Here is a 14,193-nt window from a genome sequence, read left to right on the forward strand (position 1 = left end):
TGATGACGGAAAGGGCAAGTATTGGTGGTACGTGGCTCTCGATACCCACTTTTATTGAACTTGATAATTCATACCTGTAACCGGGATCAAAGTGTAAATCAGCTTTTTAAAAGATGTCCAGCAGACGGCGTTACTTCGGTTACTGCGCCTGAACGTGGTCTTGAAATACTTTTCTATGAGAATGTCTTGAAGGGGAGTGTTTTCGATCAGTACTGGTCTGCAATCAAGTAGCAGGAGATGTACATTGATTTTTGTTGCCAATGTTGCCGTACTTGCTCGAAAAACTGACACCGCAATATTTCGATCGTACTCGTTGTGGGGTTCAGATTGTGTGCCAGGAGTATTTTGACGCGAGAATCAGCTCCATATGCTTTGCAATGTTTTTCATTGTAAGTGAGTTAATGCTCTTACGGGTGGATAATAATACTATGCCATTTTACATGACTCGCAACATTTATCTTCCACCCACAATGGAAGCGCAAAGTGTAAGCCTAGACTGAGGTAGTATGACGGCAAACCGGTGGTATGAGAGGCTAATCACCTGGTAAGGGCATCAAGCACCCGGAAGTGTTGCAGTTCAGGTGCATTTATTCAGTTGATTCTGTCACTGTCACCTCATCACGTGCCTTTAATCGATTCTGACGCTAGTTATAGCAGGAGTCTCTGACAATTGTTGCATTATCAGAAGTAAGGTACGTGATGAGATCCAAATTTGCACCATCCTGCTCCTGGTGAGACTGCGAACAGATAATGGTAATTCTGTGCCTGGATATGCTTTAAATCAGAGCTTATCACTTTTTCCAACGTGGCATCTGGCGTGATCGTTATGTGCTTTGAATAATCAAGTCATTGACAGAGTTGATAGCAGAAGTTGAAAGACTTCGAGACTGAAATTTAAGACAAGACCTCACCACAGGTAAGGAAGATGAGCTGGAAAAAAATCTAGCTAAGTACCACCCAAGGTGATTGCGCGTTATCACATACATTTGGACTTATGTTGTTGATTGTAGGTCCAAGTCACGTGGCTTTTTTTATAATCAATTAGTCACAAGTGTGATTCTCCGTCCCACAGTACAGGACATTGCTGCTTTCAACTCTTCAACTGTTCTCTCTTTCTTATGATTGTCTGGTACTAGCGTCCGTGTTCTGAAATCTGGATTTACCCATTGACAGATGACGCTAACGTACACAGTGATGACAATTGTATGCAGAATATCTCATGTACCCAAAACGATACCCTTTTTCTGGATATCGCAGAGATGTTCACCCATTGTCCGCGAAAAGTTTACCTGAATGTACCGTTTTCGGCTTTTTCTCTCCAAGATGCCACTCTAAAACTTATCAAGTCCCACAAAATACTCCCACTGCTCTCCAGGAGCTTGTGAAAGCTTCAGCGACATCTTCTTTTCTTTCAGCTTACTATTGAGCATTTGTCTTCCCCCACCAAAGACTGTAGATGTCATGTTATGCATACAATATGCACCGGCGCCTTAGAAAACCACGCGTATCATGCACACATACCGACACATCCCGCATATTAGATATGTCACAATTCTTGAAAAATCCCATAGATCAAAATCTATATGAACTCATCGCTCTGAAGTCCATCCATTCCTTCTGCTTAATTCCTCTCAAAACCCAATCTGGATCTGGCCAGCCAGCTTAGACACTCAATACTATACGTGCACTTCGTAGCCGCCCACCTTTCATCAGTATACTCACAAGAAACAAGGCTGCTTCCCCGTTCTAACGACGCGAAAAAGTGCCAAAACGATACTTTGTTCAGAAAAGCGCGTCTGAGTCACCGGAAGAGACTCAATATACGCGTAAAACGATTGTCTTGGCGTTAGCCTTGTCTGCAGTTACACTCGGAGCGTTTTTCGGGTTCCAAAAATGCCAGTTTCAAGGCAATCACGCGTAAAGACAACCCGTAAAAATCACCGACCTTCCAAACGACACCATCGAAACTCACACAAGTCTTCTCAACGACAAAATGCCACGCGAGAAACAAATTTTACCCACAGCCGGGACTCCAACCTCGCGGTGCAACCCTCAAACGCTCCAGTCAACGCGTCAGTTAATGAATTGATAGATAGTGAGCCAGCTTTAACTTCATCACCAAACTTCTTGGACGATTTTTTGCACTGGGACGAGGCTGATAAAATGCCAGTCACCGCCTCTGTTGTTAGGGATCCTAATGCTAATGCCAATAGCTTGCTACTTGTGCATACTCAACCCGTACGTTCGATATCTGCCATATTGCTGCAAGATACATTGGACGAGCTAGAGTCCCGATCCTTGTCCCCAAATTTCTCAGCCTTTTCAGATCGACTTCTGGATTCACTGCCCGAACAAGTGGCCACAGATTCTTATGATGCAATGAAAGTGCCACGAAATCCACCGGTTACGCTTCGTAAACTTGCGGAGGCAGCCATGCAAATGGAACCGGAAACTAAGGCTTTGCAAACTATTGTAGAGCCTCGATCTTTGTCTCCGGAGGGCTCTTTTGTTCAATACCTGTCACACAAGCTTTCGCGGTACTGTGGATACGTGCCCAGCGACTCACGGCACTGTGACAAGATCCGTCTACAAGAAATTACATATAGACTCAGCAAAACGGCTTTTGAGCGCTGAAAACCAGATCCTAAAGGGCTTTTTAAGGATTTAAAGCGTGTGTCTGTGTGTGCTGTCGTTGTTCTTACCATAAGGACCGGTCGCCTGTAATCTTCAAAGCGTACGAAAAGTGACAAAAATTTCAGTCAACGATTCAATACCCAGTGAAACCACTCAGCATAAGAACCTACCGAATCTTTGTAGCCCATTTGCGTCATGAGCACTCCTCAACTCGACGAACTCCAATGGAAATCTCCTGAATGGATCCAATCGTTCGGGCTCAGAACAGATAACGTTCTCGACTATTTCGCAGAGTCGCCCTTCTTTGATCGTTCTTCCAACAATCAGGTCGCCAAAATGCAGCACCAATTCGCACAACCACGCCCTGAAGACTCAGCTCGAGAGGTGAGCAACCAAAACCTGGATCCTCACCGTCAGCGAATTTTATCGACTTATATGGTGCATGCATTGTGGGACGCAGAATTACGCAAGCTTAAGGGCGTAGAATACGTTTTGGCGTACGTACGGGAGCCTGATTTTTGGATCATTCGCAAACAACTTCGAACTACCCCTACAACAGCTACTCCACTGCAAGACTACTTCATAATTGGTGCCAACGTGTATCAGTCACCTTCAGTTTTCAAGATTTTGCAAAATAGAATTTTGTCCGCAAACCTACACTTATCACACGCCTTGTCTAATGTGCGACGTATGAGTCAGTTTGAGCCTTCGCAAGGTGGCCAGTTTGTCAAGGTGGCTCATCAATCGGCTCCCACCAGTTCTCATCCACAAAGCACTGTCGCAAGTACCACTAGCGGGCCCAATTCCGCTTCTAACACAGGTCCGGCCACTACAAGTGTGCAGTCTGTGCTCACCAATTCCACCACCGTCAATGACGCTCTTATGGACAAACTACTGGCCACCAGCATGAAGTCTACTCCAGTGTTCCTATAGTTAGAGGCGGCATGCACCTCTGTTGCTTGCTTCCACGTGGATCGCGATTGACTGATGTGGCCACCCGGACGACATGACAGCCCTTTACGAAAACATACTTATACATGAGTGTACCACAATTTTGAGATACCAATCGTGAGTGTGGCCTTTGTGAAAGCGCTTGAGATCTTACAACCTTGCAATGCTTTCCAGTTGGCTTTTGGTCGTCTTCTCGACTATTTTTGCGTGTGTTCATGCTGCTGCGGACGCTGTTGTGACCCATAAGGTTTTCTTGGACCTGTCTCACGGCGACAAGCCCGCTGGACGGATTGTGCTTGGACTGTTTGGGGAGGTGGCTCCCAAGACTGTCCAAAACTTCTACGAATTGGTCACTTCTGAGGATCCAACTATGGGATACATTAACTCTACTTTCCACCGTGTGATTCCCAATTTTATGATTCAAGGTGGTGACTTTACTGACCATTCAGGAATAGGTGGAAAATCGATCTATGGTTCTTCTTTCAAAGACGAATCGTTCGAATTGAAGCACGACAAACCTGGACGTCTGTCGATGGCCAACAGGGGCCCCAACACTAATGGTTCGCAGTTTTTCATCACAACTGTCCCCACTCCATGGTTAGATGGCAAACATGTTGTGTTCGGAGAAGTCCTAGAGGGCATGGATGTGGTCACATATGTGGAAAATGTTCCAACGGCTGCTGGGTCGCGGCCAAAACTTACTGTGCGTGTTGTCAGCTGTGGTGAGATCGAGACCATCCCTGTGAAAGAACAGCGCAAGGAAAGGAATCACGATGAATTGTAGTTGTGATCGAGTTTAATGTCTCGTTCCCCGTGAAACAAACTAAAAAAACCGGGGCGTATACCTTAAATACTTTTTGGAAACCCATTGAGAACCCCTACATTTATATATGCTTTAATAGTTTGTAGTGAATCGTCTTTTTCTGAAATAGCTGTGTTCTGGTTGGTTTAGGTTGGTGGATGGGATATTTAGTTAAAGATATCGAACTTGACGTTAAAACTAAAGAAAATCCTAAAGAAGTAGCATAGAAGTCTTTTACAAGGCTCCTTCGCCAATTTCAACAGCATCAGGTCACCTAACATGTCGATTGCTGCAATTCGTTGCCGGCTTTTTCAACCTCGATACTTCAATACCGTTTCGAAATTAACTACTACAAAACTTGCTTCTGGAGGAGGGCCTTTTTCCCAACTGCCAGAATTCACACCTCTCCAAGACAGCATTTTGGTATCGCTACCGTCATATTGCTCATTGCACACCCGTATTGACCAAGTTTGTGCGTTTTCGTTTGATGCCGATGATCAAATTCAACATCCTTTGCATTTTAAGAAAAGCTCGAAATCACCCCAGTTTTGCGAGCTATTGACTGCCGATGAACCAGTCAACGCTATGTTGGTGTCCAACACCCCAATGTCCAACGTTTTGATCCTCAACCTCGACAACTATCGTGAAGGCTGGCATCTCACTGACCCACACAATAGCATCTTGTGCTACAGCGGAAACTTGGAATTACAGCCGAATAACCATTTGCTGGGACGTGGGACCATTGCCATTTCAGGCGAAGGACCTGTCTATCAATTGCAGCTCGGCGACGAAGAATCAGCAGTCGTCAACCCAGGTGCCATACTGGGCTACAGTAACAAAGTTTCGGTCAACACGGTGGGCTTCTCATCTGAAACTTTCGTTCCAAAGCGGTTGAGAAAGTGGATCATGCGCTATGCCAGTCAATACCTCGAGAACTTGGACTTACTACGACATAAGCTTTTGAACCGGGGTGAAATGTACCACCAAGTCAAAGGCCCGGGCACTGTACTTCTGCAAACATCTTTCGCTCCAGGCTCTAATCGCTACCACTACTCCGATCAAGAGCTTTTGCAGGCGTTCAAATGAAAACTATACTGGGTGCATGGGGGTTATCCATATATGTATATATGGTATATGCAGGTACATAGGACTGATGAGAACTGATTTTGCAGACGATAACGACACGGAGAAGTTCACATTCAAGCTCTCAACGACATTTTTTTATTTTTTGGCTTTCTAAACGTAAGGTCCGATAGAGTAGCCCACGAAGGCACCCAAATAGGCTCCTACAACCAGTGGAGTGGGCCAGTTTTGCCAGTCACGGTCCCAATCCAAAGGAATGACAACGCAACTGATCCAGCAACCGATGGCCACGGCAATGAAGTATTTCTTGAAGATTCCCACTTTGAAATTGCACTTAAAGATCGAATAGACTGCGGGCAAAGTCAGAATGCAGCAGTGAGCTGCTAGCAACCACGTTTCTTTCAAAAGCATCGAGATAGGTGCGCCCAAAAGGATAATGATCAACATACAGGGCACTGTGAGCACAAGAGCTGCTGCAAAGCTAATTGGCAGCAGACTCCAACGCAATTTCGAAATCTTGTTACCATAAATCGTGTTCGCATTGAACTGCAATGCCACGTATATTAGTTGCAAAGGAATGAGCATGTAAAGTAGAGTTCTTGCGTCAAAATCTTGCGACAACTTGATGTAGTAGTACAGAAGTGCCAACAAGTGTAATGGAACTGTTTTGATGGTTGGTTTGACGTAGATCGGAGGACCATCATGACTTGCATTGCGTTTTTTGTCACCCATTTGTCGAGATCTAGTAGTTAGCGTCTCCTCATCGGAAAATGACACTGATTTCTTGGGTAACCTTCTCGTCTTGACTGGCATCTCCCTTGGCTCTTCCTCTAGTCCTCGGGCTCCCTTTCAGCTTATGGTTTAGTTGAACTCCAGTTGTGATGTCCTAATTTCAGTTTGTCTAAAGTCCATATGGGTTAACCATGATTTCAAGAACAAGAGAGCTAGCAAATCAAATCATCAAGCAAGAGGCTCAACAATTGTTCTAGCGGTGCTCAAAAATTACATCAGAATTCAAGGATGCGAATGGCTAACGAAAGAAGCTGGTGAAACGCTAGGGTTCAATTGAAAATCTGCACTGACGCTATAATCTCGAGATTTTAAAAAGAGCCAACTCCTGCGACACAGAAGCTAGGAACAAAGTTGGAAAATTCACAGTTAGGCATTCACAGAAATCATTTAGACTGCGAACAGGTTCTGGAGTCCTAAGAACATCTTCATCGAATGGTTTTCTGAACTTGTTATATATCTTTTCTGAATGTCATTTTCTGTCATCGTAATGTTAATATATAAATCAGAGCTCTTCGTAAGGCCCTGCCTATGTCATTGTTCTAGAGAGTATTGTTTCAATCCTGGGAAAAGAACCACGAGTGTGTCACGGTAGCCACTTAGAAAATTCCACACTCAGTAGCACAGAGATCTGGTGGAATATTCCACATTTATCAGGTCTCTCCATATTTCAAAGTCTGCTTGACGACCAGCTTTCGCAGCCACCTGTTTTCTTCTACTAATGGGCAGTGAACAGTAGCTCTTGATTATCGTGAAATCCAGCATGGGTCTTAAAGCATGTCCCAGAGAGTAGAAATTGTTTTGCAGACGCTCCATTTTCGGGTTCAAACCGCAGGTATGCAGTTCTTTCTCCACCAGATGTTGCTGCACCACGTATAACCTCCTGTAACTACTTTCAGTTAGAGGAACAACCTTGATAATCGAACCGTCAACCTGAGCTCCAAGAACTTGGTACTCCGAGACACCGGACTGTGTCGCAAACTCGTTGTTCTTGAGCAGCAGCTTCATACACGTGTTGGTGCTGTGCAGGTTGAAGCTGGTGCAATGCACTAACTTCTGACCCGAGAGCGAGTTGGGCTCGTCCGGGGCGTACTTCAAAACGTGTAGAATGTTGTTTCGATCCGACGCAAGAAAGTACACGTCGCCGTTGTTCACCAAAAACTCTAGGCTCATGGTTGCAAGCCTCGACACGCTCTTGCCCAGAGGTATCATTCGGTAAGGTTCGGCATCAAAGCCCACGAATTGGAACTCTTGCGATGCGTCACCAATGATAAGCAAGTTGCCGTAGCTCTTAATATCGGAAACAAATACCGGGACATCCAAAAAGGCCACCGGCACCACAGAATTGTCTTCTTGCACATCGCGCACCAAGACTTTTTGACCTTGGCTAATGAGAAATCTACCACTGATTTCGCAAACGCTTGATACTGCACCTCTGAATACTTCGTGGAAAATCTCCTTCAACTTAAAGTTGGTATCGGGCTTTCCAGGCTCAGGAACTACTTCTGTAACGTCATATAGGTAAAAGGATCCCATGGTTCCGTAGTCTTCATCCCTCAGAAATGTGTTTCCCACCACCAAGTATTCCCTTTTGCGCCGCATTCTAGAGTTTGTTTGAATTAACATCGTCTTCATATCAGTGATATGAGAGTTCTTTTCCAAGTCAATCACATCGATTATATGCCATGTCCTAGGATTCAGCAACAGAAGACCAGATTGGAACCCGCGGGCATGCACAGCATTTTCGTCGAAACCAACCATTTTTTGCCCGTCTTCGCTGATAGCCTCATATGGAATCTCTCTGTTATAAGAAACAATGTACATTCCCGTGCGCTCATGGAATGCAACGTTATTCAAGCTGCCGTAACTGTTGAGAGCGTCCTCAACGTTGATTCTCTTTACCGCTAACCGATTGGCATAAGAAAACGTCGGATCTAACGTTGCAATTCTTGCATTTTTGATATCGTCAACACATAGCACCGACTCTGCTCCCCAAGAGGCCAATGAAACCAATGGTATGTTGCCAAATTTTAGAATCTTCGGCGTAGAGCTGTCTTCTTTTATAATGATATAGGGAACGCGTCCAGTTATCAGAATCACCGAGTATCCGTTAAAATATTTCACATAATGTGCAATCCTTTCTATGGAGCTCACGCCCTTCGCGTATGCGTTTCCTGGCGCTCCCGTAATCTGCATATCATTACAGTGCATCGCCTTGTAAAACCTCTTTCCAATCCTTTTATAAAGATATACTTCACCACCAAACGTCAGAATGGTAAGGTACTCTTCTTTATTGTCCTTTCCTAACCGGTTGATCATAACTTGCTTGATTGATGGATCTGGGATAACTTCTTCAGGTAGCTGATAAGTGCTGAAATACAGCATATCATTTAGGTTGTCGACACCATTCAGTTGATAAATACGATCATGGTGCTGCTTGGGGAAAAATATGATTTGGTTGTCCGCGGCCACAAAAGTAAACAGAAGCTGCTCTTTCTCTTTCTCAAGATCATCCAAATCGGTGAAAAATTCATTGCATATGTTACTTTTCAGTATGACACCAGATGTGATAATCATTTCCTCAAGTGCAGCGGGTAGTCTAACTTTCGAAAGCTTATTTCTATGTTTGCTGTCAAGCTCATAGATCTTGATTTCACCTTTGGAGTTTGTAAGCAGTATGAAAGGATCTAGAATCGATACATGCACAACCTCAAAATCAAAACTGATTGTCATCAACTTTTTGAACCCTAGGTTGAAGAGGAATATCGCTTTTGTTGTTACGTGAACAATACGCTTTCCGCTTCCTATCACGACAATTTCAACAGTCGTGACATTTCTTTTAAAATGCTTTGGTTTGATGGCAGAGATTTTCTGCCCTATTTCGTAGAGCTCACTTTTTTCGGCTCCTGAGTCTGTTGTAATCAAGTACTTATCCTTTTTCCTGATTTTGAGATTCCAAATTTTGGTCACTGATGTGAACTTCAAGGCCTGTTCGACCAATGGACGCATACTATGTTCCATTATGTTGAGCGACGTCGTGTTTCCCACGCCCGATGTCGTCACAATTGCCAATTCGTTTCTATTCGGATTAGGAAGTCCTTGGATTGTGTTTTCGATGGAAGAGACCTTTCCTACAGCCATGCTTGTGATAGGTCCAACATTTATGAGCTTGTCCATGACCTCAGCTTCCAATGGCTGTACTGTGTCAACCAGTACCTTACTGTCTGATGATGGCCTCACTGGCCCTTCATCGTCGCCGTATAGTGATGCATAGTCATCGTCTTCGTCAGGTTGCAGTTCGATTTCGTGGGTTTCCCTCGATTCGAAGGCTGATCGCAGATTGCTGAACTTGAGGATCAAAGCGTCTCCAGAGGAAAATCCTATAAACAATTGGCAAGACTTGAGATTCAGACCACCTGTCAAAGGTGTGACACAAGTCGGTAGATGGTGAGATTTGAAAAGGTCATTTGCGATGGGGAGTTTGACCAGCGTGAAATCCAATAGTAGCCTGCCTTCTGTCTCGAGATTTATGGAATACATCACAGCATTCTGGTCCATCAAAAGCAGGATCTCAGTATTCTTACTCACCATGGCGGAAGTCCAAACGACGGGTGCATTGAGCATAATATCAAGCGATTTTTTATCAACTTGCTTTCCGCCTTGGAGAGCCGAGGCAAAATGATTGATTTGAATACTGGATTGGACAGCACCTGTGTTATCCACGCTGATTATTTGATTCACACCAACAAGCACACACGAATTGTTGAGAGGCAAGATGGAATGAACGTCATGAGGAAGCTTTTGAACCTGATATATGGCTGTGCTCTTTTTTTCGCTTAGCGTAATGGCCATAAGCTTTAGTGAAGTCTTGGAAACATATTTTTCGTTCCCACACCAGGCAAGACGCGGTTGGTACAGCACTGCAACAGTAGGCTTATTGAAAGAATTTAAAAATTGGATGTCGACAACATTCTTTATCTCCCTACTAAGCTCAGAAACACGCATTATAATACTTGGTCCCGTCAACGGCGTTGAGACAGGCCCATTTTGTATTTTGCGTTTTTTCTCGAGTGGCTGATACATGTCATCTGCCTCATCATCGTCCTCTTCTTCTCCTTCTTCTTCTTCGAGACTAGCTTTTAGCGGCAAGATCGCCAGCACATCGTTGTTGCATAGAAATATACACCTGCTTTCGGGGTCTACACGCAACTTCGATTCCTGCGCAAGGTCTAGCAAACTTCGTTTCGAGAATTCGTCCTCGTAATAATGCAATTCCAGAGTTTCCAGGCCCATTGGCCTTAATGGATCAAATCGAACTATGGACAACTTGGCTATTCCTGTGCTTACAAGGAGGCACTGCAGAGTGCTTCCTTTTTGCGGGATCAAGGCAATCCCTGTGATGCGGCCACTCAGCTTAAACTCGTTGCACAAAACCAGTTTCTCGTGTTCCGTCTGGTAAACCGAAAGTATATTCGTTTTCGCCAAAACCAATTGATCGACCTTTTCTGAGGTGAAGCGGCCTAGTACCGAGTGCGACACTCGTGTCGCATCAAAAATCTCATCGTAAACGTTCATGATACAACGCTATAACGGCCACGAGCCAGCGTAACAGTGGTCCAGTTTCACTTACAGTTCGCATACGTTAAACAGCTTTCTGAGCTTAAAGCTGTACCAATTTATTATATAGTGTTCAAATTTCGTGACACTTTTGACGATAAAATTGACTAAAGTCAAAACAAGAAGGCAGTGGTATTGGAATTGGGGCTTGAACCGACAAGAATCGATCGCTGAAGAACTAACAATTGAAACTACACTTTCTCCGATATCGATTGCTTGTTGTATCGTAAAGTTACAATAGATCACTATATACGAACAATCCACCTTCTCAAATCACCTCTATTTGGTCTTATTTCGATGCTGAAAGTGTTGCATTTGCTACTTTCCAGCTGTTGAACAGTGAGTCTCACTATAAGGCGTAGCTGCTACAGTTCTAGCTCTTAACTGTCTGTTCTGCTCTATCTCTACAGCCTAAATTTTTAAGTATGACTGTATATATAAGGAAAAGGTATTAAATCTTGAAAGATTTAGCTCATCGCCAGGCTTGAAGTTGAAAAAGATCAGCGATCTAGCGATGTCCAGAACCTTTACTATCGTTATCAAGCTAGGATCATCTTCTTTGGTCGATGAGAAGACGAAAGAGCCCCAATTGTCCATAATGTCGATGGTTGTAGAGACCGTGGTACGGCTACGTCGTTTGGGCCATCGAGTTGTACTGGTATCGAGCGGGGGAATTGCAGTTGGGATGAAGACTTTAAACCTGGAGAGCAGGCCCAAGCATTTGGCCCGTGTGCAAGCTATCGCGGCCGTTGGACAAGGCAGACTCATTGGACGGTGGGATAATCTGTTCTCACAGTTCGGCCAAAGAATCGCTCAAATTTTGATCACCAGAAATGACATCACAGACTGGACACAGTACAAAAATGCTCAGAATACGATTTCGGAGCTGTTACAAATGGACGTTGTGCCAATTGTGAACGAAAACGATACTTTATCCGTTAGTGAAATCAAGTTTGGTGACAACGACACTTTATCTGCTATAACGGCAGCTTTGTGCGGCGCAGATTATCTATTTTTGCTTACAGACGTCGATTGTCTGTACACAGACAATCCCAGAACCAACCCCAATGCAACCCCAATCTTGGTGGTTCCTGACATGGCGCAAGGTTTGCCAGGCGTGAAAACTGACAGTGGATCGGGCTCTGACGTGGGCACCGGTGGTATGGCCACGAAACTGATTGCTGCTGAGCTTGCGACCAATGCCGGCGTGAATACAATCATAATGAAGAGCTCTGAGCCGCACAATATTTCAAAAGTAGTCAACTACGTTCAAAGTCTCGAGACCCCTAGTACATCAGTGGAGAATCTGGTACAATTACAGCAGCTTGAACAACAAAAACTTCAAATGCATGGGGTTCCTTTCCACACACGATTTGTCGCCGACAAAACTGGTATGCATTTGAAGAACAGGGAGTTTTGGATGTTGCACGGTTTAGTGAGCCACGGTGCTGTTATAATAGATCAAGGTGCCTCTGATGCACTTACAAGGAAGGAAAAAGCTGGTCTTTTGCCCGCTGGAGTCATAGATGTCGAGGGACATTTTCACGAACTAGAATGCGTGGATCTTAAACTGGGCTCCAGGCTCGCCTCTGGCGAATTGGACACGACGGCGCCCCTTGTCAAGATCGGCCGCGCCCGCTGCAATTATACCAGTCTAGAGCTAACTAAGATCAAAGGTCTGCAAAGCGACCAGATTGAAAATGTCCTCGGCTACGCTGACAGTGAATACGTCGCGGTGCGTACTAACTTGGCATTCCCTCCACACTGAGAAATCAATTCCAATATATACGTTTGACCAGTTAAGCAATGAATTTTATAGAACTGATATTAACATAACCGCGCTTCATTCTTGGAAGGTTCACAACAAAATTGTAAGAGTATGGTTATCTCGATCGAAAGAAGTGACCATGTTGGCTGCAGAAGTCTTAGTAACTAGGGGAAGGGGTATCTGCAGCTCTTGAGGTGAATATGTGTGATGGTCAGGTGAAGTCATTATGTGCAGAGAGTTGTCTTGTGAGTTGTAAGATATTTGATAGTCCTGTTGTCTCGCTAGTTCAGATCTTACTTGAACTTTCAAATTAGCCCAATGCTCCGAGGGTGCGGGGCCCATGCGAACATCCAAATTAAGCGGTGTTTTCGTAGGTGGACTTGAAATTCCCATTTCTTTAGATGGTGACAGTGGGTTGAACTCAATCTCTTCAATAAGTACCTTTTTACTCTCTGTTTGAGCTTTTGGAAAAAGAGGTGGAAGCTTCCCATCCGGATCGAGATCTGCTTCGTCATCCAGAAGGTCTCTCCTCATTTCTAAGAAAGCCTGTGGATCATTACCAGCGCGGTTTTGGTCCGCGCCTAATATATCCCGTTGCGGGTCTGCGTTCAAATCTTCTTTTAGTACCTCTAATACAGGAATGCTATCGCCTTTACAGCGAAGTTTGGGGAAAGCCAGTTTCGTGCGACTAAGTTCGATTTCTTGTCGCAGTTCACAGGACTCAAGGCACCACTCGACTAAAATTTCCTTGAGTTGCGGGTTGCGTCGAGCCCATTCCAGACACTCTGTGTTCACACAGCAGTCACTAACGTAGCAAGTCGAGCCCTTTTTGTCCACATCGGAGCGTGCTGCTGATGTCACTATTGGAATTTCCCAACGGTTGGCCATAATTAGCGGGAACACTATACTGGGGTCAAACGGAATATCCGGAGCTGGTACTTGCGATGCATGACATACGTTGATGAAGTATTTAACACCGGGTTCCAATTCGCTATGAGAAGTGCTTTCAACAGCCGTCTTAATTGCAAAACCGGCCTGAGGCTCCACCGACAGAACCCGTTCCCTTTCCACTTTGGCATCACCTAGAGCTCGAAGCATGAACGTCATTGTATCATGTAATAGCAGGTGATATCCCTTGTGCTAGACAAGTCTGGCAATATTGTCGAAACCTGTCGAATTTCAATATTTGAATCAAATCTACAATTGCAAGGCCCAATAACCACGAATGTGCCAGATTTTTTGGTGAGATCAAATCTGTTTTGATGAAAAATTCCTTGAGGCCTGTGCAAAAGTCTTCGAGAGCGCTCAATTGCCTGCTGTCTGTCTTGTTTTTTGTCATATTCTTCTGACAAGTTATCGCGATGAGCTCTGGAATATGATGTATAAATTAACATGTACTGCTCGAACAAGTAGCGAATATCACGCTTCTTCAAAAAGCCGGTACCAAGAGCGATCAAATTGATCACTATCAGTGATGTATCTGAGCAGCCGCCAATGCTTTATCTAGAAACGTCGAAAGTTGCTTCCTAAAATTCTTCTTGGAGGAGAT

The 14,193-nt window shown here is 44.5% G+C and overlaps 8 protein-coding genes across 8 annotated transcripts; 5 read left to right on the forward strand and 3 right to left on the reverse strand.

The window, feature by feature from the left end:
- Window positions 1–1,893: 1,893 nt before the first annotated feature.
- On the forward strand, window positions 1,894–2,634 carry LALA0_S09e01486g (LALA0S09e01486g1_1; the record flags this gene model as incomplete). The annotated part of the gene is made up of 1 exon (XM_022770634.1): window positions 1,894–2,634. One exon carries the CDS (start codon window positions 1,894–1,896, stop codon window positions 2,632–2,634), a length of 741 nt encoding a protein of 246 aa, XP_022629954.1.
- A 195-nt stretch (window positions 2,635–2,829) lies between these two features.
- MED6 (LALA0S09e01508g1_1) lies at window positions 2,830–3,567 on the forward strand (the record flags this gene model as incomplete). Its single annotated transcript, XM_022770635.1, has 1 exon — window positions 2,830–3,567. The coding sequence occupies one exon, from the start codon at window positions 2,830–2,832 to the stop codon at window positions 3,565–3,567; it is 738 nt and encodes a 245-aa protein (XP_022629955.1).
- Window positions 3,568–3,748: 181 nt separating this feature from the next.
- LALA0_S09e01530g (LALA0S09e01530g1_1) lies at window positions 3,749–4,369 on the forward strand (the record flags this gene model as incomplete). Its single annotated transcript, XM_022770636.1, has 1 exon — window positions 3,749–4,369. One exon carries the CDS (start codon window positions 3,749–3,751, stop codon window positions 4,367–4,369), a length of 621 nt encoding a protein of 206 aa, XP_022629956.1.
- A 297-nt stretch (window positions 4,370–4,666) lies between these two features.
- Window positions 4,667–5,473, forward strand: LALA0_S09e01552g (LALA0S09e01552g1_1; the record flags this gene model as incomplete). The annotated part of the gene is made up of 1 exon (XM_022770637.1): window positions 4,667–5,473. The coding sequence occupies one exon, from the start codon at window positions 4,667–4,669 to the stop codon at window positions 5,471–5,473; it is 807 nt and encodes a 268-aa protein (XP_022629957.1).
- A 150-nt stretch (window positions 5,474–5,623) lies between these two features.
- GPI11 (LALA0S09e01574g1_1) lies at window positions 5,624–6,283 on the reverse strand (the record flags this gene model as incomplete). The annotated part of the gene is made up of 1 exon (XM_022770638.1): window positions 5,624–6,283. The coding sequence occupies one exon, from the start codon at window positions 6,281–6,283 to the stop codon at window positions 5,624–5,626; it is 660 nt and encodes a 219-aa protein (XP_022629958.1).
- Window positions 6,284–6,874: 591 nt separating this feature from the next.
- On the reverse strand, window positions 6,875–10,834 carry CFT1 (LALA0S09e01596g1_1; the record flags this gene model as incomplete). The annotated part of the gene is made up of 1 exon (XM_022770639.1): window positions 6,875–10,834. The coding sequence occupies one exon, from the start codon at window positions 10,832–10,834 to the stop codon at window positions 6,875–6,877; it is 3,960 nt and encodes a 1,319-aa protein (XP_022629959.1).
- Window positions 10,835–11,390: 556 nt separating this feature from the next.
- On the forward strand, window positions 11,391–12,644 carry PRO1 (LALA0S09e01618g1_1; the record flags this gene model as incomplete). Its single annotated transcript, XM_022770640.1, has 1 exon — window positions 11,391–12,644. The coding sequence occupies one exon, from the start codon at window positions 11,391–11,393 to the stop codon at window positions 12,642–12,644; it is 1,254 nt and encodes a 417-aa protein (XP_022629960.1).
- Window positions 12,645–12,734: 90 nt separating this feature from the next.
- On the reverse strand, window positions 12,735–13,751 carry PIH1 (LALA0S09e01640g1_1; the record flags this gene model as incomplete). The annotated part of the gene is made up of 1 exon (XM_022770641.1): window positions 12,735–13,751. The coding sequence occupies one exon, from the start codon at window positions 13,749–13,751 to the stop codon at window positions 12,735–12,737; it is 1,017 nt and encodes a 338-aa protein (XP_022629961.1).
- Between the last annotated feature and the right edge of the window lie 442 nt (window positions 13,752–14,193).

Source organism: Lachancea lanzarotensis, scaffold LALA0S09 (assembly GCF_000938715.1).
Source record: "Lachancea lanzarotensis genome assembly LALA0, scaffold LALA0S09, whole genome shotgun sequence".
NCBI lineage: Eukaryota > Fungi > Ascomycota > Saccharomycetes > Saccharomycetales > Saccharomycetaceae > Lachancea > Lachancea lanzarotensis.